Below are 23,674 nucleotides of genomic sequence, written 5' to 3'. Positions count from 1 at the left end.
GATGGCGGTTGTGAAAAGACTGTGTTGAGTCATTAGGAGAAGAGAAGGGACTTTAACTCTGGCTGCTAGAGCAGAAAATCTCTCTGAAGAATGTAGACACATATTTAGATTGATGCTTCCTGGGGGAGATGTATTAAGATTGGTGCAGGTATTTTATTCTTCTAGTTACTAGGCATTGACAGAAAAACTTTTTGACAGAAAATCTCCCCTTTTGTGAAACAGGCAGGAAAAAGCTAAGCAGTCAAGCTGAATACAAACTGAGATACAAACGAGACGTGGTGCTGTGTACTCTTTTTTAATCTTAAGGATCTTCTGGAAATGAGAGTCAGCCACTCCTTTTCCTGACTAATTAAGACACAGTACAGCTTGGAGTACACTATTGAGTATATTAGCCTAGTTATCAAAATACTCTGGTGCAACGAAAGCAAGGATGTTCCAGGTATTTCATTTATTAGAAACAGCAGCAAATGAGACAGTGGCTCATTTGGGTTTTTTCCCTGAATAAGGTTTTGCATTTATACATTGAGGAACAAACTGGCTGTTTAGATGGGATACAGATGGCCTGGTTTTGTCCTTAAATGTAAGTTCATTGTCAATTTAAAGTTCTTTTGTTTTTTTCCTTCAAGTCTTGAGAATTTATATATACAAAATAAAGGAAATGTGTATTAAAAAACAGACGTGCAAACAAATATGCTGTTTTTCAGCACCACCCCACATGTAATTTTTTTCCTCTAAAACTACTTTGAGGATTTTCTCTTTTTTTTTTTGGCATGTAAATTTTGCCAATTAAGAAAAGCTGTGCTCTGTCATGAGACAGGCATACTGTAGGGAGCTCTGACCTTTACTGTGGCACTGAAGTTCAGCATATCAGGTGGTTCAGAGATGCTAAATCAGTAAGTGACACTTCACTTCTGTAAAGTGTACCTGTGAGAATACATAGTCATGCTATAGCTTCAGCATGCTGTGTACGACCAGGGTATTGTAGCATTTAGTGAACACAAGTGTAGTATTTGAAGTCTGTGCTCTAGACTTCAGAAAAACTTCAAAACCCTGCAAAAAACAATGTTCAAAAAACCCCCAGTCTGGTCTCGAGTGCCTTGTGAGGAATCAGTGCTGCAGATTCAGTGGCAGTTGTTAGAGGGAGTTCAATCCATCAAGGTACTGCAGGTGGCTGCACTCCTCGGAGCGTTTTTAAAGGAGAGCAGTCATCTCAGGAGAGGCTTGTGGATTGGCTTTCTTCTTTTCTTCACACCATAGGAATCTACTGCACCTTATCAAGACTTCCCTGGATTTTAATACAGAGGCACTTCTGAAAATTTCACAGGTTGCATGACTCTCTAGACTCTTGTACAATATTATAAATCCTGTTACTCACTGCCTTCAAGAAGGAGCCCACGCTTGGGACTTGGTAGTGTTGAAATCAACAAATAACCAACACATTTGTTGTCTTGCTGTTTCTTGATGGGCCTGGCTGCTGATGTTTCAGCTTATGTCACTTTCCTGTGTAGATGAAATAGCAAACAAGGATTTCCAGTTTAGATAAATAGATGTTAGCAATGGGATTGTTTGGACATTCACCAGTAAACATCGGGAGTGATGCTGCCATGGATTGCAGCACAGACATGGAAGTGTGGACACTGCTCTCTGCCACTCTTTACTGTGTGACCTCAGACAGTTTTTAAAATATTACCTGAATGTGTATCCACACATGCCTTACCTGTATGTAGGATATAGAATTTTATTCCTTTATTTTTAACTTGCTACTATCTGTAAAGGAAGATGATAGCATATCATCTTAAAATCAGTGTGGGATAACTGTGATTGTTGTCTAAAACTTGCTGTTACACATTTCTCTCACTTGAGTGATGGCTGGTTTAGATTTGTGTGGGACCAAAACTGAGCTTTGGATTCTGCTTTGCACAGCTGAGATGTGCCAGTGTTTCCTCATCCCAAAAAGGCACCAGCAATAGCTTAGTCATTGAGAGAGAGATCATGTTTGTGGTTTGCCTTCCCTCAGTTGATCACTGAGCAAATTGATGATGTTCCTCCAAGTATTTATGGGTTTCTCAGCAGTGCCTAGATTGCAGGCTTGGTGGGGGGAGATTTCTTTGCTTTTTCTGGTTTGGTTTTCTTACTTTTTTTTTTCCTTTTTTTTTTTTTTTGGTGTTTTTTTTTTTGTTTGTTTTTTTTTTGGGGGGGCGGGGTTTAAACATAAACAGCCGATATAGAAGTCTGTGAATTCCCCATTTGCTGTGCTGGTGTGTAACGGGCTACTGAGAATCCCTTTAATGCTGTGTGTCTGCAGTGTGAACCTGCAGTGTAAATATGCTGAGGACAGGAAATGAGCATTATTTAACTGTGACCTTGCATCCTTTTCTTCAGCAAGTTGCATGGAGATGAACAAGGCAGCATTATTGAACTAGAGAGGAGCAAAATCCCATTTAACTGGGTGCTGGGCTTTGATGTGCTGCCAAGCACTGTTGTCTGTGATAGCCTCTGGGATGTAAAAGGAGACTGTAGGTGGGGATAAGAGAGGTTTTCAACCCAAGTGTCTGTTCATAATGTCAGCTTTTATAATTTGTGTGTGGAAGTTAAGCTTTTAATTCAGTACTCGATTTCTTTGTTGAGGTGTGCAGGAGATGCGCTCTGTGCTGTAATACAGATTTCAGCCCTCTCAGATGAGATCATCAAAGCCAGAGTAACCTTGGGCACTTGGTCCCTTGTTTGCTCTGTGCACTGCAGGTGCCTAAGCCGTGCACATCCCTTCAGTGGTGCTCGGCTCTAGAGGCTGCTCTGAAGCTGCCTGTGTGTAACTCACCTGCAGAGAGCAGACAGGGCTGAGACCCACGGGGAGACATCTCTGCTCTCTGCTGCGTGTCAGGGGGAAATGGGCCCTCTTCCAGCCCTGCTCCTCAGCCAAGCTGGAAGCTGTTGAAGAAATTTTGGCATAATCCATCAGAGGCAATGTTGTGCCCTTGTGTGCTCACCTGTTTATTGTTTCAGGTGCTAAACTAATGTTGACAGAAGATCCTCACTGTCTGTCAGATCTGGGAAAGAGGCTGAGAAACTCAGGAGTCTGGACTGAAACCTGAAGCCTAATGACTTTGTCAGTGTTCTGGGAAGTAGCAGCACAAAACACTCTTTTGGTCAGACTTCTAAATATAGATTTTTGTTGGGGTAATAATTCAGTTTCTGCTGAGTAGAGAGATGGGAGATCATGGCTGATATTAAATTTCTGTTTCTATTTAGCTGTTGAGCTAAATACACTTTACATTGTCCTGGACAATATATTAATCTGCACATACCACAGGCTCAGAGAAGGACAAGTGGGCAGGTAGAAAAGAATAAAATGGCTAGAGAAGAGAAGCTGTTTGAGAAACTTGGATCACTTGTTTTGGAAACAATCCCCTTTCCTTCTGTAGTTGTCTTCCTGTCGATAAATTCATGCTCTTTATACTGTGTATATATTCCAGAGGGAGTACAGGAATTAAATCCAGTTACATTCCAGCTCTGCAAAATGATCTGAAATGGCTTGTACTGTACCAGAAAAGGTAATTGTACAGTTTGACACCTTGTCTGCTACAAAAGAGAAATGTATTTTCATGATGCTTCTGAAAAGTTCTGGAATTTTATTAGGATGTGTCAGAGCTGACCGTATACTGTGCTACTGTTTAAAAAGTCTGTATTGATGGATGCCAGCTCAGGACAGTGAGATTTGGGAGGAAGAGCAGCAGATTGTGAATTCCAAAAATCCAGAAAAAAACTAATATCTAAAAGATTTGTCCTGACAGACTATCAAGGGGCGAATTACTTGCTAAATGCAAGTATTTGTGTAGTAATTAACTTCATGTAGCTGATATGCCTGGTTTGTTGGGACATGTTGTTTTCTTTCTGATCCTTGCAGCCATATTTTTGTCTCTGATTATATTATGGAGGAAAATTTCTTACTCAAATCTTTCTGAAGAAACATTGTTAATTGCATTTGGCAGCTGGAAGTGATTGGAAAAAAACCCCAAACAGCTAAGGTCTATTTAGAGCACTGACAACAATTTAAAGTGAGTCAAGAATTTTTGTTGTTTGTTTCTTGTGTTGAGATACAGAATCTTGCTGCATTAGTATTCATCCTGAGAATGGATGGGCTTTTATGTACCACATCCTATGCAAATGAGTCCTTTCCTAAAAGCAAACATATCTGATTAGGAAGAATAAGTTGTTCTGCAAAGTCCCCTTTATTCTTTTTGACACCAAAATTCTGGGAATTGTTGGGCTTTCTTTGTGTTTTGTGCTTCCTTTCTCCCCCTTCCACCACCACTTGGAATTGACGGAGAGCACCGTTGGGAAGGAAATAGCAGAAGCTTTTGTAAAATCTTAAAAGGGACAGAGGAAAAAGGACATTTTCACCCATGGAATGAGGATGATGCAGCAGAGGGCTGGCTGGCTGCCAGGGAGGACAGATGCATCGTGCATACCGTGCCTTGCCCACGAGCCTGCACATTGGCAGCTTCCCCTCGGTTCAGCCAGCGAGCCCAGCACAGCACAGGCACTGCAAACAGAGCACTCTTCATCTCACACCCCTGGGCTTTTGCCTGGCAGATTCTCATGCCTGTGTATGGCAAGTTTGCAGTCCTGTAAGCACTGATGAAATTTTAAAACTTTCTATCATGTGAAAGAGATTTCTTGAATCCTAGGAAGTGCATTTTCTTTCCTTGAGCCAGTGAACAGTCTCGCCTTTTTCTGTGCTGAGATGTGATGTGGGGTACTGTCACTGCTGGCAAAATACAGCATTGGGTTGGTCTAAGAAGGTCTGTGCCTTCCTAGACTTGAGTTCAAATGTCCCCTGCTTTGGAGAACCTGTAGATTCCAATTTTGTTTAATAGAAGACTTCACCACTGGGACCAGAGTAATTTTTGGCACTGATTTTCTCATAGCCCTGTCTGATGGGGGAGATGTAATAACTTCTGTCATCTTGTTGGGAAGAAATGCTGCTGCTACTTGCAGAAAGCATCTTCTAGATCCAAGAGAAGTATAATGGCTGGGATTTCTGAGCCTGCTCTCTCCCTAGTCTTGTCTTCTACATGAAGAGGACATCTCAAGCTTTGCTTTCTCACCTGAGTAGTGCCTAAGCACTGGCATTGAGCATACTTGTTATGGAGGTCCCCAGTTAGTATGACTGGAATCCCTTGCCAGTTTTTCAAGGTCTTTTCAAAAATACCTTTTTTGTCACATTTAGAACCCACAATCTCATATTCCCACAGCTGGGTGTTTTTAAGTAGACTTTTTTTTTTTTTTTTAACGTTGCTCTCTGGGTTTTTTTTTGTAGTTAGTCTCAATTCCATAGAGGAGTGGAGGGAAGAGGGACCCAAAGAGACATTTTAGGCTGCTAGCTGTAGTGCTGTGTAAGATTTTCAACCCTTTTTTTTTTATTTTTCTTAATTCAACCTGTGTTCTTGCTTGAAAGTGATGGATAGGATAATTGGTGTGTCTCTTTTTTCTGTTGAGGTCCAGTAGCTCCGCAGTGGTGGTGAAGGGCACTGATGGATTGGAAAATGGCTTCTCAAAACCACCAAGTTTATGCACCCTGCTTGCGAGGAGGAGGAGTTGAGAGCCCTAAGGTGTCTGGATACTCTGTTTATTTGCCCCTGCACACACTGCATGGGCTGAATGTGTAGTTACTGTGCTTGATTGAGCAGGTTAATTAAAATGATCCGTCAGTAGAGGGAAGATTTACCTTGAAAGAATGGTTGCTGCAACTGAGACCAAACATGGACTAAGCACCAGTCATCTATGCTGTGTGGTTTCCAAAAAAAAACCACAGGAAAGATCAGTACAGAGCTTCAGGAGCTGATACATCTGAGATCACTAAAAATCCACAGCCTCTAAAATGCATTTAGCGTGCCTGGTAGCCTAATTAACATAGGTATCATGGTCTTCAATAAAGCAGATTAATTGTCTGGTACATCTTCCTGTAAGGCCCATTATGTTAGGCCATTGAACAAAGCTGTTTGAGACCCTTGATTGACAGACATTGTGCCAAACAAAATACTATTTACTCTTCTGTAACTAATGAAAGGAGGTGAGGGATCAGGTGGTGACTGACAGTGAGAACTGGTCTCTGCAGGTGGAGCTGATGAGGAACAACATACATGGCCAAATTTCAGTGTCATGTAGAAACACTGCTGTGTCACTGAATTAAAAAGGCACGTGGTTGAGAACATCAAAGCACAGCTGAGGCACTGCCTTTTGAGACTTCTTGAGAACGTGTCCAGGGGTTATCCTTGTACTGGCACTTTAAGGGCAGCGTGTCTTGTGTTGGTGATAACAAATCTCATGGACTTAATTCCTAAGAAGGCCTCTGTGTAAATGCAAAGTACATTTCCCATCTCTTGGACATAGCTTGCTTTGTAATGAATTAAAAGTGAGTGAAGGATCTGCTGCTGGATGCTCTGTGGGGTTGGTGAGCACAGCAGCAGGTGAGATAGAATGAGCACATCTGCAAAATAGGTCTGCAGATGTATATTTTTAGCATTAAGAGTTCTCCAGTTGCAAGTTACCTGGGTGTTGTTTATGAGTTTTTAAAACCTGATGAAAGAAATGTTTCATGCCTCCCATCCTCAGGCTTACACTGGACCATGCTTTTCCTGTTTCTGGAGTTTTTTAGCACTTTGCTTTGAGGGTAACTATGAGAAATGGAAGAAAAATGAAAGCTTTTTGAGTACCTCTGTGCGTTCTCCACAGAACTTGGAGATGCTGTATGGACATGTGTCATTGTTCCTGTGAAACTGTGTGGTCTCTTGCACAAGGCATGGCCATTCAGCTGCTAATATGGGCCACAAGTGCTCCTGGTGTGCCAGGCTGCAGTTGTGTAAAACAATAAACGCTGCTGGAAAAAGGCCCAGGAAAACTTTTGACTTTGGGCACAATTGCTTGCTATTGCAATTAAAGCTGTGTTGCATTCCTTGGCAAAACTTGGGAATAAAGGCCTGTGGGGAGTGCTACCAATGCTCTGTTGTTTTATTTGCTGCTGATGGATCAGGGCCTTTCTGCGTTTGAGGGTGGTTTGGGGTCTTGGGATGGACTTTGTGTTAGGGGGAGAGCTCTTGTGCCATTGCTGATGTCGGGCACAATGAAAGAGACGGGTCATTTCTGCTGCTCTGCAACAGAACTCTGGCTCCTGTCCTGAGCCTGGCACATTTCTGCACTGTGTGGGAAATGTGGAGGCTTTTTCTTTGGAGACAATTCTGATTTTTTTAACAATTCATCACTATCAGTTGGAATTGTTCGTAGCTCTTTAATTAATGCAGTTACTGTGTAATCATTGACATTTTTCTCGGTTATTTGATTTCCTGGATTCCCCCTATGTTTTGTATTAATTAATTATATTGGTATTGATGTAAATTAGTTGCCATTTATCCTGTGTGATACTGACCATGTAACTGATCTAAGCACAGGACATTTCTCAGCCCTATACTGGCAAAGAAGAGCAAATGTAAGTTATTCATTTGAAAATACACTAAGTTTAAACAGTGATGCATCATCACTTTTCACACAAACTGGGGATTCTCCTGTTTAGTTTTGTCTTTTTTTTTTAACAGAATAAATTCTGTTAGTGTGCTAAAGATTTCCTAAATGGAGACTCTCCCTGGAAATCCCCCTGAAACATGTTACGTTTATTTTTTGATGTGTTTTCCTTTGCAAGCTGCAGTCCTGCATTATGATGAGACCACCTCACCATCCTGTGGCATAAGTTTGAGACCTGGCTTTTAGCAAGTCAAATTCAAGCTGCTATATGTTCCTTTATGCATTAAGCAAACAGTAGACAACAAACTTAGTAGGATACACTGATACACTTGTCCAGATCTCTGATACTGGAAATGAGCAGTGCTGGAGAAGACAACAGAGCTTATGTTATCCAGTAATATATAATAATATTAAAGTAAATAAATAAATAAAAAATTAATTAATACATAGAAATACATGAGTAATTTATAGGATAAACATATTTTAGCCCTGAAAATATTTTGCTCTTGAAAGTATTTAATGGTATTAACAACAGTTGAGTGCATTCTAAGCTTGTCAGATTCCTGAAGGGCTGTCCTGCCAGATCTGGCTGTTTGCCTCCTCTTTGCATTTGATAAATTCAGCCCTGGCCAGGCCTTGCTGATGGGCTGTCCTGTCACTGCGGTGCTGCTGAGCTGGTACAGCTGCTGTCAGCCAGTGCTTTGTGCTGAGAATGCTCTGAGAGTGAAGATGGAAAAGTAGCTGGAATCTTAATGCGGGATGAATGTCTCTTAAAGGAGCAGGGCTTTCATTCCCAATGTGTTTCTGCTTTCCTGCACCTCCTCATTGTTAAGTAGTCCTGCAGTTGTGCACACAGATGCTCCCAGGCTCACTGCCCCCACCACAGAAAGCAGCCTTTTCTTCTCTTATTGGTGTCTTTTGAACACAAATTCTCAGGCATGAATATTTTCCTAGATGCATTTCTTTGCAGCTGCTTCAAGTCTGCTGTGGATTTTTTATCCCAGCTTTCACTGACCAGATGTGTGTGTGCTAACCAAAAGGTGTGGATAGCAGGTGTCTCAAGTCTGTCCTTAGAAGGATGTTCGGGTGTGCCATCAGGACCTGGAAGGGTGTTGTCCTTTTGGTCAGAAGGAACCTTTCAGACTTGGCTCTGTTCATTCCTGTTGTATTTCTTGCTGCTGTTACTTGTATAAGTTGTGGGGCCATTTCTGATAAAGAGCTGTTTCGTTCAGCACCCCTAACAAACCCTTTAGAGAATGCTTTCTGTGCCAAGGGGAAGAGGAGCTGCCTCCTGTCCTGTGCATGTCAGCGTAGGCAGTTGTGCAGCATTTAATCTGATTCCCTGCTGTGTGGTGCTACATTGCTTTTCCTAAAGATATGCAAGCTGCAAGCTATATTTCATATTTGACTGAACAAAACGGTGTGTGTTTAAAAAATTCGCTTTTTTTCTGTAAGTAGAGTTTATGTATTTATTTGTGACATCTGATTTGGGCTGTACAGAGAATGCACACACAGGTGCTGTTGCCTTGTAGCTGAAATTTCAAATGTTAAAAAATCCCTATCCCTGTGGGCAGATTGACGTCAGTGTCTTTCACAGAGGTAAAGCATCCATTCAGTGGTTAAATGGTGGGGGAGAATTTTCTGCTGAACTCTCCCTGTGAAGCCCATTACCTTCATTCTTTGACTTTTTCCCTGTTCACACTGTGCATTTGTAGCAGAAGTTTTCTATCCGCTGCTGCACTGTTGAGTTGGTTATGTGATCAACACAGCTCTCCCTCTCACCAAGCAGGAACCTCTCTCTGCTGATGTTTGCTTGAACAGAAAATAGTTCAGCTCACTGGACAGGGGTAAAGAGTGCCATCACTTCTGGGCATATGAAGAGCATGTTCTGAAGGAAAATTGTTGTCTTAACCTTTCTTTGTAATTTTGCTGTTGAGGAAAGGTGAGCACTGTGTACAAGGGGAGCTGCATTAATGCAGTGTTCTTTATCGCTGAATGTGCTTAGTCTGAAGCAGAAAATCAATAAATCTTTTCAGCCTTTGGCTCCCCAAAGGATTTTCTTGTCTCCTGTGGTGCTGTAGAGGACACTGGTTTAGGTGACCACTTTGTCCTGAGTGGCAATTCATTTTAGCTTCTTGATGGGAAAATATATATATTAAAAAAAAACAAACTCTATATATTAGTTTTTAAATGCTTGATATTAAATGCTTGAAAACCAATGTATGAAACGGTAATCTTAATTTGCTGCCTCCTGGGCTGCGTTCATTTCAGTGCATACAGAAGTATGACCGTGTTCCCATTACTATTTTCTGTTTTCCCATGAGAAAATATCAGTAGATGTTCATTGAAGGGCAGCTTTCTCTCCATTAGTAGATGCTGAAATTATGATAGAGACCTGTCTGAAGGCCTTTGGCATCTCTTTAAGCTAATTCCTCTATGCTGTTGCTGTCTCAAGCATTTTAAAGCATCACAGCAGATTAAATCAGTACACCTGATGTTTTTGCAGTATCTTTGCTTTAGAGATTAGTTGAATTCCTAATTAATTGTATGTCTGCCTGCAGGTCTGAGTTTGAGTAGGGAAGTTAATGAGTGAGTTTGTGTTTGAACAGCCTCCCCTTTATGGTGGGCTTTAATTTGCAGAGTAATCCCACTGTAAATGCACATTAACAGGTACTGAGAAAGGGAAAGACAATTTAGCTACAAATTAACAATGTTTCATTCAAAATGCTGGGGAGTTCTGAAGTGGTGCAGGGCACAGGACAGGTGGTGGTGGTGTTGTTCCTCAGAGCCTTAGAACTGCTTGCATATGTTATTTTTATTTTTTTATGTCTAGATGTTAGGAAGGAAACCTTCAATACTCATATCACAGGCAGAGTTGCTGTCTTTCTTTTCTTCTGAAGCTTTGTCACCTTGCTGGTGCTTGTGGAAAGAGGTTCACTCTTGTGCTCCTGAGCCCGTCTTGGCCTGGGACTGCTTAGACCTAATATCCTCTGATTTGCACAAATAATATCCTGGATATTTGTGTGGTTTATTTTTCTTAGATATACCCTCAAGGCCTGTTTTAAACCCTGCAGGTTTGTGTGTAGCCTTTAAAGGAGCTGCAAAAGTCAGGCTTCCATTAAGTAGTGCAAGGTCAGTGTGAAGATCCTCAGTGGTTACTACAGGCAGGAGGTGATTTCCCAAGTGGCTGGAGCAGACCCACCTGAGCAGTTCTGTCTGAAGGGCTGGCAGGGCTGTGCTTTGTTCTTTTGGCTCTTGTCCTTCTCCCCATCCCTCCCAAAGACACTGCACATTCCTGCCTCACCTTTGTACAGGCACTTGGGTGTATAACAACAGTCACCCAGATCAGCTCTGCCCTTGGACTGAAAATTCCTGCCCTAAGCCTTTGCTGCACTGCTTTTCACCTGAGCCAGAAAAGTGAGTTAGCAATGCTGCTAAGGCAGGCAGGAAAGTGATGCAACATCCCTGGTAAGGCAGGAAAAATGAGGGGATTTTGATGAGCTCACATTGATTGTGAAACTCTGTTTACCCCTGAATTTTATTTCTCCAAAGATACTTACTTGAAGGAAACAGTTTTCAAAGTCTCTGAACCTCATCTCATAGTTTTTAAGTGTTTAATAGGTCTGGCAGCTGGGGAAGACACTGAGAAAAATGTGTTATTTTGCTTTGGGTTTCTTTCTTTCCAGTTGCATAAGGAGTCTCCCTGTCTTTAGAAACATGGAAAGGCTCATGGACATGCATAATGATATGGTAGAGCTGGTGTTTTTGTTTTCTTGCTTCCTTTCTGGTCCAAGGACACTCTTTCCCTCTATCTGGTGTTCTGCTTTCACTCAGAAACTTCTGGGCAGGTGTGTTGGTGGAAAAGTTATTTGGGGATTTGAACTGGCAGAAGTTAAGTGTGTGAAAGAGTAGTGCAGAGGGCTGCCAGTTTGGTTTGTCCAGAGCTCTGGTGTGTCCAGATCCTCTTCAGATTAAGTGTGCAGTGATGACAGAATCATTGGGTAAATCTGGGCATGGCTTCAGGTAGTGTTACTGTGCAAGGTGAGATGTTATATGTGTTGGTCTTGAGGAGGCTTGGGAATGCCCTGAGACAGTAATTTAGCTTTAATATACATTTGTCTCATATGTAATGACCAACTACTATCTTGAACCAAAATTAACAGCCCTGCTTTATAGGAGTATTTGCTATAAACCTATCCACACCACCTTTCCATTTCCATGCGGAGGAGGTTCCAAATTAGTCCAATATCTTATGTAACTGCACATTACTTCAAGCTAGTAACTACTTTTTTTATGTTTCTAGGGATTTTCTTCCACGAGGTTCTGGAATTGTGACAAGGCGACCATTGGTCCTGCAGCTCATCACTGCCAAAACAGGTAATCTCTTCCTCTTTTTGGGTCAATGCCTGGACAAAGTGCTGATGTACTTCAGCAGGAGAAAAAACTCCTCTAAGAGGACATGAGCAGTGTGAAGGAAGACGCCATCAGACTGTCTGGAACAAAGGACTGCTGCTCCAAAATTGTGTGCTCAGGACCAACTCATCACATTTGCCATTGTGGGAAAATGATAATGCCTAAATCCTAGAGCACATGGTGAATTGAATCCACATCATTACATGCAATATGCTTTGGAAAATAGCTTTGATTTAGTAATTTCTTGATGAGCTTTGCAGTTGTATTAGGTAGCACACCAAGATTGCTGCACTTCTACCTTTAGCTCTTGCTCCAGTGCACACAGATTTGATTCCACACAGGCTGTTTTCAGAACTTGTCTTTTGTGGTTGGGCTCACTGCACTAAGTAGAGCAGAAGGTGGACTGGGGGAAAACAAGGGTTCTGTGTATTTGTCTGCTCAAAAATATAAAAATCTTTGGGTGTACCACTAAGCTATGGGACATATTGAGATCTTTCATGAGAATTCACCACTTTGTACTTTTCCATGGGGCATTTGATCTGCTGTGGTGTAGCTCAGTTCCCTGGCACATCCAAAAACAGTTATGGTTCACCATCATTCCAGTTTCTGGCGGTGTTTCTTCTAAATCAATGTAAGCAACGAAAATCACTTGTTTGCTGTTTACTTCTGGTCAAAACAGTAAAAACAGAAACAAAATAACATCCAAACCAGCACTGAAAAGACAGAGTGGTCTTTGAATTATGTACCATGGTGAAACTGGGGAAAAACCGAAATTATAGCTGCCTGTAAAACTTTAGTCTGTCCCTGTGTGTGAGGTGTAATTAAGTTTCTGTGTGTATTTCTTTCCTGAAGGTCTTCACAGTGTTCAACAGGAAGGTAGACTGCAGTCTGTTTGGGCTTCAGGGTGTTTTCTCAATTACTGCTTTTAAAATGCCATCATACTTTCAGTGCCTCTGTAAAATTTTCCATGGTGTTTACACTATGGAAGAGAAAGGAAAAACAGTGGAATTCAGTATTTCTGCATGCTGAGCTTAGAAACTTTAGGATTGTCAGGTGTGTCATACACTTCTAGTATTTTATATATGGTATATATTAACATTTGTTTTAGTTGTAGGAATGAACACTTGCCATTTCTGCAGGTCTGGCTTTTGGCCTCTGACAGATGATGCAGAAATGCATGAATAAGACTTAGCTGTGCAGGGTCTTCATCTGAATTTTCTAGCACCATGCAAAAGCAGAAGAAACAAAAGCTTTGAGCTTTTTAAATCCTTTCAAAAAGACTGAACTGAGGGGACCTGTCTTATATCTGACCTCAAGTGGTTAAATACTTACCCATTGACACCCATCCTAAACTTACCCTGACTGCTCTGTGTTGACCTCTTTTATAAAATCATCACTTTCCCTTAGTTTGGGGTTTTTCACTATCTGCTTTTCCTCATTACTGTGTTCCTAAAATATTACGGTCTTTAGGTAGGCCTCTAGGTTTCGTACAGGTGCCTTCTCTCCTGAAAATTAGTTCTTCATTATAGTTTAAATAACTCAACAAAAACCTTAAAAAAAATCAGGAGAACTGAGTTTCAGCCTAATTTTGTGTTTCCTGGATGTCAAGGTTTATTTCTCCCTTTGGGGAATGCTGTGTTGTTCTTGTTAGGGATTAAATGCCAAGACCTTTAAAATGCAAGCTTTAATTATTTTGTTACTTTCTTTAAACTTTGTTCCACTGTTGTTTTTTATGGTGAAATTCCAAGTAACTTTATCTTTTAAGTCACCTTTATCTTTGTGAACTAATTTTAAGAAAAGAAAATAAAGAAAACTGCTTAGAGAAGCACAGTGTTCTTTTACAGGAAGCAGATGCTGGGCTGATTTCTATGAAGCCCATAATTATCCAAAATGTTACAGAATAATTAGAGGGCTGTATCAGCTTCTTGTTGCTGTAGTAAACAAAACTAATTTTTAATCCTAGGACTTTTCTTGACTCTTTTTGTTCTTAATCTTGGAGTATTCCTTGGGAGAGAGGGCCACTTTCTATGCACAGATGACAAGATAGTTCAGCAATATTTTGGAAGCGGCTGAGAATAGTTTTGCAATGTGAATTTGATTGACAAAGGAGGTAAAAGCTTCATTTGAGTCACAGTACTAAGAGGTGAAAATTAGCAGAGGAGGCATTTGTGCACATCAAAGAAAGGAAAAGTTTTGCCCATCCATTATTAGGGTCAGACATGGCATGGAATGGTGCAGCAGGAATTGGTTGGGAGGGGTTACCAGGGATGCTCCAGCATCTAAGACATCTGACACATCTGGGTAAACAGCTGGTGACATTAAACAACATTTGTAAGAAATGCATCTCATGAGGCACGTGGAGTATTATATGGGGTTTTTTTAGAATTTTGCTTAACCTATTTTCAAAGTTCTGTGTAGTTTGTACAAAGCTATTTCACAATGACCTGTTGGCCTCCTTTAGTCGCTGACATGTTTTGGTGGTACCAGTAAAATTCCTAAGTGGCTTCATGGCATTTGCACTCCACATTCATGGAAATTTGTACTCTGCTGAAATACTGAAGGCCAATGCTAAGTTTTTAATTAAATATTGCAAGCAACAAGTCTGTCTTTATTAGTTTTGAGTATTTTTCTCTGGGTTTGATAATGTGAGAAATTGTGTCTTTAAGACGCAAGTGTTGATGCACAGATGACCTGGGATGAGAATTTCGAGTGTGCTCGTGAGCTGTTGGGCTTTTCTTCCTTTGACTTGGTGTTCCTTAGTTTTTACATTAAAACTTATTTCTCCAACATCCTAAGTTTTTGTTTCACAACTTTGAGTATAGTTCTTAGCTTGGTGGTTTTTGATTTAATACAGCAGTAAGATTAAATAGTTTTTGTTGGAGTTAATAGGTATCTTAAGTGGTGCTGCTGAGTAAGCTTTAGAAGGTAATGACTTGAAATTACTTGAGATCTTGAGAGATGTGTTGGTGTTTTTGTTGGTTTTTTGTTTGTTTTTCATTTTGTTGTGGGTTTTGTTTGTGGTTTATTTTTTTCTTTCTGCTGCCACACATTCGGTATAACCTTAGGCAATCTGTTCTTCTTGCTGTGCTTTCTTCTGCCTCTGCAGGTGAGATAATGACTAGATTCTTCGAGATTAGGTAGTACACTGTTTTTGAACAGCAGTGCCAACAAAAAACATGTGAAGCCTTTGTAGTAGGTCTTTGTTAAAAATACATTGCCTGCTGTATAAATCCTGTATTTGTTATTTACCTCTTAAATATCCAGGCTCCAGGAGAGTTATTTTCCTTATTTTGATAACTGTTTTTGGAGCAATTTCAGATTTTCTTCTTGCTTCAGCAGATTAACAGATTTTGAAATTCTTTACTGAGGTGGACATTTGTTAGAGAAATGAGTCATATTTACAATACCCACATTTGTTTGAGTTCTATTATTTAGAATACAAAGTGGAAATTAAATCATGAGGTTCAAAAGACATTCTGATTTTTTCTGAAGTCTTGCAGATGCTCTTTTCTGTTGAGGTTGTAGAGCCTTAATCAAAATTTCGTATATTGCAAGACTACTCCTCACTCATAGCCATCTTCTGTTGCCATCTGGTGGCAAAAACAATCCTCGAACAGAAACAGAAATATAAAAAAATTTAGGCTGGTTATTTCACCTAACAAAAATGATCTTGGAGACTTCATCAGGTGGCAGGCATTTGGAGGTCTTCAAGGACAAAACTGGAAAAATGCCATGGTGCCAATAGCAGGAAGGAGAACGGGCACTTTACAGGGAGGAAGGGCCGACAGTGCCTGTCATTTCCTGGATTCCACTCTCATTCAGATGATGAACAGGGATGCTGGAGAGATCAGTAAAATTACTGAGGCGTGTACCCCAAAAGCTAAAAAGTGCCACCAGCAGTAGGAAAAGATGGTGATGATGGGTGACCCTTTTTTGAGCTAAGGAAAGGCTCATCCCCCAGACATCCTGGAAGAGAGACAGTGCTGCTGGTCTGAAACCTGAATTTAAGCTTGTGTAAGGTCAGAGACTGCAGATGTGCTTTGCACCTGCAAATCTCCCAGTTGCTGCTGTTTGTAGGGTGATCTGAGCTCATCCCAGTGACTGCTGAGGTCTGGCAGGATGGCTTGCTGGGCTCAGCCACTTTTCTCATCAGGACCCTCAAAATGGGATTTGAGCTTCAGCTCATGTTGGGACAAATTAATGGTACCCACAAATACTTGGTTTTACATGTGGGTTTGCCTGGAAGCTTTTGTTTCCTTGATCCCAGATTGGTGCTCAGTGACATTAGGAAAGATGGAATCTCCTCATTAAGATTGGAAAATGGCTCTGTATATGATAAAGATATCATCTTTACAAAGATAATAAAGGAAGGTAATAGAAGAATCAAAGTTCACATTTAGGAGAAAGAAATCTGTAAGTAGTTATTAACGAACAATCTGAAAGGTATTTGAGATGAACAGCAGCCAACACAAACTCATTAAGGAAAATATCCCTGTCATATCAGTGCAATATTTTTTTTTTTATTACAGGGTAGCAGGCTTGTAAATTAAGGTGAGGTGATATCTTATCTTGGCTACAGTAAAGGTTTTTAAATTATTCATTTTTTTTGAAAATATTATGAGCAGTCTTGGGAAACATGATTTAGCAAGGACTCCTGTGAGATGGATTCACAGCTGTTTAGAGTGGAAGGGACACCCCTCCAGGTGATGTTCAGTATTTTGTATTACTGATAGGATGACAGAATGGGGTGTGTTTGTTAAGTTGGTGTTTGGCAAATACAAGCGAGAATATGAGAGATACTGGTGGGCAGAACTGGAATTCAAATTGCTTGCAAAAGAAGAGAAATATCCCCAAAGTAAGAAGCAATTCAGCTGGGATGTGGTTTTTTGCTGTATTGAAAGGCTGGTATTTGAGAAAAAGGTTGGTTTTCAGAAAAGGACCTGGTGCTCACAGTGAATCTCTGACAGAGCATAACTCACTGATGTCATGCTGTTGTGAAATGAAGTAAACTTTGTACAAGATGCAGCACAGAAATGCAGTCTTACAAGGTTCTGCTTTTCCTCAGTCCTGGGAAGGAGAGAGCTCTGGTGAAAGCTCTGCCTCTGTAAATTTAGGAAAAAAATTCCTGGAGGAAGGCTGTGTGAGGGTTTGGAACTAGAGAAAGCATCATCCATAGGAAATGGTTGAAAGAACACAGAGAAATTCCTTCTGCAAACAAAAAATTTGAGGGTTTGGAACTAGAGAAAGCATCATCCATAGGAAATGGTTGAAAGAACACAGAGAAATTCCTTCTGCAAACAAAAAATTTCAAGGTTGTAGAAGATGATTGCATCCGAAAGAATGCTTTTCCTCCTGGGGCACCAGTGTCTATCCTTGTAATGAACCATTTCACTGGTTCTTAAGAGTGTGACCTGCTGTCTTGTGGTGGTTACCTTATCAGATCTGGACTGTTTTCCATGTTTAATATCTTCTGCTATGATATTCTTGTAATTCTCTGCATTCCCAGGATTTGCTGCTTTGTCTTCAGGAAATGCCAGGGTACTTCTATTTCTTGTAGCCTTTCTGCTTGAAGGTTTGCAGTGGAATAACTCAGTTTTGAGTATTTCATCTTCAGTTTTTTAGAAAATCTACAGAAATGGCAAAGCAGCAGAGGGAATGTAGATTGGGTAGGACAACAAGGGCTTTTAATACTTCCTCTCTTTTCAACGAAGCACCATTGAATGATTTGCTATGGTCCAGATTCACTTAACTGCATTTACTTTGTTCAGAAAAAACTGCCCATCATCAAAGAGGTGAAGTACTTTGGCTGATGATGTTTATTTTCATGTTTTTAAAACACCCTCTTGAAATCACTCTTTTGGAAAGAGTTCTGAAGCTTTGGGAGATGCTTTATTGAAGATAAAAAGTGTTGTTGCTTGAGTGATATCTCCCCAAGGGGCAGATGGAAGGTGCAGTAGCAGCAGATACTCTGCCTGTGCTGCCTACATTTAAAATGTTTGCTACAGGCCTCCAATTTAATGAACCACTTTTTGGAACACTTTTAATCCCTTTTGATTACTCTGCACTTGATACTGCCACCAACTTGAAGCAACTCTGTTTGAAATCAGTTTGGAAGCAGTTCTGAATCCAGGTCTCTGATCTTGGTGAATTCCTGTCCTGTAGTAACAGATTGTTGTGTATGGAGTGAAGTCTTCGGGCTTTGTAAGCTCTTGGACTCAGCCTGGTGTGGGTCAGGGGTGTTTTCCAAAATATCCCTTGTGTACTCCTAAGGGCTGATCCTTGTCACTTGGCTCTCTTTAGCTTAGAGACAAATTTATGGAATGTCTCAAGTGTTTGTACAATTTAAATAGCTTGAGAACAGCAATGGCTGTTCAGTGCTCATAACAATATATCATTGTGCTAGATTAAATCAGAAAGGCATACAGAGATATAACTGACAGGAAAAATAAGAAACATTTTAAAAGATGTGATCCTATATCACTCGTTTCTGTGATTTGTCTAATTTAATCAAAACTGAAGAGATAATTAATCACTTGTGGATGCACTGAAGGAACTATGCTCTGGTAGCCTTTTAATTTTATGCTATACAAGGTGCTTTTTCATGAGTCTGGGGGGAAAAAAAAGTTATTTTACATGCAAGGACTGTTTTTAATTTTGTATCTAATTGTTCTTTCTATTAATGTAACTTCAATTTTGTACCAAAAATACATGTCTGAAAGCTAAATGTCAGGCAGGATCACATTTTTTTTTTGCCTAGCTTTGTGTCCATTCCCACAAAAACATAAATAAAACATTTTCCTAGTGTTCTTCTGTGCATGAAAGCTGGAAAGTGAAGATTGCATTAAAGCATGTGCTTCTCCAGCCTGGCTGAAGACATCAGTGCCAAGGGCAGGCTGAGGGCTGAAAGGAGCAGAACAAAGCTCTGCTTGTCCCTTGGAATTCTTATTCCGTCGGCTGCGTGTGGCACCACAGGTTAGGAGCCACCGTGGAGTTTGTTCTTTCAGCCCTGCTGGCACCACAGATGGCACCAGGAGCAAGGAGCTTCGATAAACATGAACCCAGCTAAAAAGTAGCAAATCTTTATTTGGATTCCTTTGAAGCCTTGTCAGATAGTGAATTTATTATTGAGTGTGAAGTGGGAAAAAGGGAAAAAGCTTCCTTGGCTATCAACTCAGCTGATTACAGCTGGGCACCAACTATTAATTACAGGATTTAGAAAGAATTTAATGAGAAAATATGATGATCCACTGGGGGAAAAAATAACTAAGAAGAATATGTATGTTTTATGACAGGAGCTGTTCATGAAGAAGTGGGATAAAATATGAACCACTTGTCAGCTCTTTTTTTCATTAGGTAACTATTTGCCAACCTTGAGATGACAATTTTTACAAATGTAAAATCTAAACTGAGATATTTTATTTTGTACACCATGCTATTTTTCTTTTTGAAACATTTGACTATTCTCTGGGGGTTTTTTGTTTGTTTTTTTTTTTTTTTTAATAAACAGTGGATAATGAAACAAAACTCCCATTCATTATCATTTTGCTGCTGGAGCTGAAAAAAGTATGTAAAATAAAGTGCTTATTTTTAGGTGCTCTCTTGTTTTTAAAATAAATGATGTATTTTTGTCTGAACAAGGGTGAGTTTCCCCACACACTGAATCTGGAGGGATTATGGTATTGAACCACGGACAGGTGGGTATTTGATGTTTTTCCCTCACTCCTTTTTTCTGTCAGTTTGCTTTAACTATTTATTGTAGTATTGTATTTATTACTTTTTTTTTTAACGGCTCCATCAGTTATAGTAACAAAGTGACTTCTGGGGAACAGGCTTCAGTGCTGACACATAAAGTCCTCTTTTAATCCATATTCTCACATTTGGTGTTCTCAGCTGCTGTTCTTTGAGTACCAGGCAAGCTCTTTGCTCTGGCTATCTGGGCTTGTTACCAAGTGACATTTTCTGGGGAGGAAACTTCTGAAGGGAGCTTGGGATCAGGCCTGGATTGCAGGATGAAATGAACTGGAACATGCACAAGTCCTTTCAGCCCTTCCCCAGTCCTACAGCTCTGACCTGCTGGGGACAGGGTGTGAACTGGTGTCCGGAATTATTGTTTGTGCCATCATTTCTGATGGCAGCTTCACTATGTAGATAAACCTTTGTGTTCTGCTTTGAAGGAAAAAAACTCTAGTTTTAAAATCCTGGAATGTGCTTTTGGTTATGCAGGCAACCAAAAGGTTGCAATAATTAGTGTCAGCATTTGGATTCAAAAGTCAAAACAGGGACTAAATGTCAAGTTTGGGTTTAACAAATTATCTGTCTCTCATTCCTGGTCAATGCTTTTCTAAGGTAAAACAGCAGTGTGTATGAAATTAAAGGCTTGGGAATGATTTGTGTTCTCCCACTTCAGCAAAATCACAGCTATTTCTATAGACGCTTTTGCAAACTTGTAAACATGATTGATATTTAGACTACAGGAAGCTTTTAGGAAATGAGAAGCTGTGTTACAAGCATTACAATATTTTTAAGTGATCTTATTTTCATTTTGAACTTGCAAAAATTTACAGAATTCCTTTACTAAATTTGTGTGTAACATGGGCTATTAGTTTTTGAAGCAAATGCTAAAAATCTTTCATGATACAGAATTTGAATTACTTTTCTATTTAGGATGTATTAGAGGCAAATGAGATCAGATGAAAACTCAGAATCTCATTCTTAATCTGTTCCCTATTCTCTTACTGTAAATGACATCTAATTGAAAGATTCAATTGTTCCAGAAGATGATGTGCTGAAGATAGGAGCAGTAAATCATATCCGGTCAACTTGACTTTTAACTGTGCCTCTCTTGTTGAGAGCTGGTTTTCATATGTGCAGTCATAATAATGCTTTTCTGATAGCCATGATGACCAACTTTTGTGCCCACACATCTGAAGAACACTGGGGGCTTGAAAGTGGGTGTGCAAGTCAATGAGCCTGTGAAATACAAAGTTGTTATTGATATTCTTGACAGAGTATGCTGAATTTCTACACTGCAAAGGGAAGAAATTTACTGATTTTGATGAAGTTCGTCAGGAAATTGAAGCAGAAACCGACAGAGTAACAGGAATGAACAAAGGCATTTCTTCAGTTCCTATTAATTTAAGAATATATTCTCCACATGGTAGGTAAAATCATTCTGCTTTACATTTATGTCCTATAAACATATTATGTAGCTCCGTCTGTGTAACCATCACTTACTGCATCTGTTCTTATTACTTGGTCTGACCTGGAAAAGGTTTGAGCCTGAGTTAGTAAAGACCAATAATGGGACTTAGTAACAAAACTTCTTTTTGGCACTCTCCAGAGGAATTAATTCCCCTGATCTAGAAAGTCTCTGTGTCTCCCTGCTTTACTGAAAATTTATTGTTTGCTGTCACTAAAAATACATACAGACAATAACAGTGTTTGAAGTTGCTTTCTGGTGAAGACCCCCTGTATATATCAAAGTTGGTTCCTCTGGTTGCCATCTGCCCAGCTTAATGAAGACAATCTAGAGAAAATGTTTTCCATTGAATTTGTCTTTGATATAGGACAAAAGTGGTGTGTTTGGCTGAAGCACATGACTTTTTTAGCTGCAGAGAAGCTCAACTAAATCCCCTGTCTCAAAGCTTGTTTGTTGAACATGCTGACTCCAGGAGAAAGTGAAAATTTCCTACCTATTGCTCTTGCTTTGTTTTATGAGGATCAATCTTTTAGTTCAGCCACGGCTGTCTAAATTAACCAGACTCCAACTATTGGGGTTTATATACACGTAATATACTCCAATACTTCTGGTTATATATATATATATATATATATATATATATATATATATCTCTATATATTTATGTTACCATACTCCAGTACTTCTGGTATTTCCTTCCTAGGAAGCATTTTTCTCATTTGTCTAAAGGATGCCCTGTTACCCCAGTAGCAGGATGCTTACCCCAAGCCAGGATGCCTCTAGTTGGCACTGTGGCCCTTACTAGGGAAATCATACCAGAGCAAACAAGGTTTTCTTAATAGATTAATTTTTTCATCTTTCTGACATTCCTGAAGATGTTACAGATTTAAAAAAACAACAAAATAATCCCCAAACCAACAACGTATCCCCAAGCCCCTTAACAACAGTTTTGCTATATAAGTTAGGCTAGCTATTGATTGTTTTTTGTGAATTTCTTAATTAGAAACAGGATTGAAAACATGACCAGAGAAACACTATTAAAAAAAAAAAATCCAAACAACTGTTTTGGCTTATTTGGAGGATGCAATGAAAGTGGTCTGTTGCTTGTGGACCTGTTGCTGGACAAAGCTCAGAAAGCTGTGTTAACTTGTCTTGGAGCCCTCAAGGATATTTGATTTAAGTATTATTTTATACCAGTTGCAATATTTCAAGTATTAAATATAAATATTAAATAGTACTAATAAATCCAGAGATGTAAGACCAACGGGGAAACAAGTCTTTGCAGATTGTCAGGCATTTTGTTTGAACTGTTGACAACTATTGACGTATTTATCTGCCTGTACAGGTAGTTCTGTGGGGTTTTATCTGACCAAAACTTGTGTGCAGCCATAGCTGTGTTGACCCCTTTGTCATGTGTGGTGTTCTAACCAGCTTTATGATCCGTGTTGTCCATGCAGTCCTAAGCCTGACCCTTATTGATTTGCCGGGAATCACTAAAGTGCCAGTGGGGGATCAGCCTCCGGACATTGAGCAGCAGATCAGAGACATGATAATGCAGTTCATCTCTCGGGAGAACTGCCTGATCCTGGCTGTGACCCCAGCTAACACTGACCTGGCCAACTCAGATGCCCTGAAGCTGGCAAAGGAAGTGGACCCTCAGGGTAAGCAGGATTGAAGCACCACTTTTTGTTCTCAAGTGTAATAACGTAATTGAAAACAACAGACCAACTCTTGTGGGAAATTCTATAATTTATAATATGTAATGTTACATTCTCATACAATCTTCAGCATCACAGTATAACTGTTTCTTAGCTCAGTATTGTTTGGGTAATGTTGCTGTAAATGAATTCTAAAAATGTTTTCACTGTCTCTTACAAGTGGAGCAGTGCTTATCTATGAATTTTTGTAGTACTGGGCAAAATAGGGGATGGTACTGATGGGATTTCTGGATACTTACATCATAAATTTTATACAGTCGTATTGTAGGGATGCTGAGCCTTGTTAAGGAGTTTTGAGGAACACATTTCAGCACTGGCAGTTATGTTCCCTGCCTTTCCAGACATATCATAACTTGAGTTGGAGCTGTTATTGTCTGATAGCTTTGAGAAGGGCACAGATATGTTGTAACATAATTGTAAGGTGTAATTGTTCTTCTGACTCTAAATGATTCTTCAATAACTTTTTCTTCCTGCTTCCACTCTGGTCAGGCCTTAGAACCATCGGTGTGATCACAAAATTGGACCTGATGGATGAAGGAACAGATGCAAGAGAAGTTCTGGAAAACAAACTCCTTCCTCTTCGTAGAGGTGAGAATGTTCAGCTGCCTTTATTCTTTGCAGTCCAGGAAGTGGTTTGGATAAGGATGGTGTTTGGGAATCCTGGAGATACATCAAGTCCAGCATAACCTTTGATTCATTCCTTGCTTCTGCAGTTACCTATTCAGCAAACATAAAGGTGGCTGTGCTAAAAATATCCTTTCTGGACCTGGAAAATCCTTGCTTCCCCTGGAATATGCAATGTAATGCCGGCACACATCATTAGCCA

General features: G+C 40.0%; 1 protein-coding gene across 8 annotated transcripts in view; it reads left to right on the top strand.

The window, feature by feature from the left end:
- The window catches only part of DNM3 (dynamin 3), a 170,811-nt gene that overhangs the window by 4,562 nt on the left and 142,575 nt on the right, over window positions 1–23,674 (top strand). For all 8 annotated transcript variants that reach the window (XM_064427548.1, XM_064427547.1, XM_064427546.1 and 5 more), the window contains exons 2-5: window positions 11,822–11,895; window positions 20,939–21,088; window positions 22,588–22,791; window positions 23,338–23,436. In XM_064427548.1, the coding sequence (XP_064283618.1) occupies window positions 11,822–11,895; window positions 20,939–21,088; window positions 22,588–22,791; window positions 23,338–23,436 (527 nt within the window). The remainder of the gene's footprint in view (window positions 1–11,821; window positions 11,896–20,938; window positions 21,089–22,587; window positions 22,792–23,337; window positions 23,437–23,674) is intronic.

This window comes from Passer domesticus, chromosome 7, assembly GCF_036417665.1.
Source record: "Passer domesticus isolate bPasDom1 chromosome 7, bPasDom1.hap1, whole genome shotgun sequence".
Classification (NCBI taxonomy): domain Eukaryota; kingdom Metazoa; phylum Chordata; class Aves; order Passeriformes; family Passeridae; genus Passer; species Passer domesticus.
The sequence above is the reverse complement of the archived record's forward strand: the minus strand, read 5'-3'. Positions and strand labels throughout refer to the sequence as shown.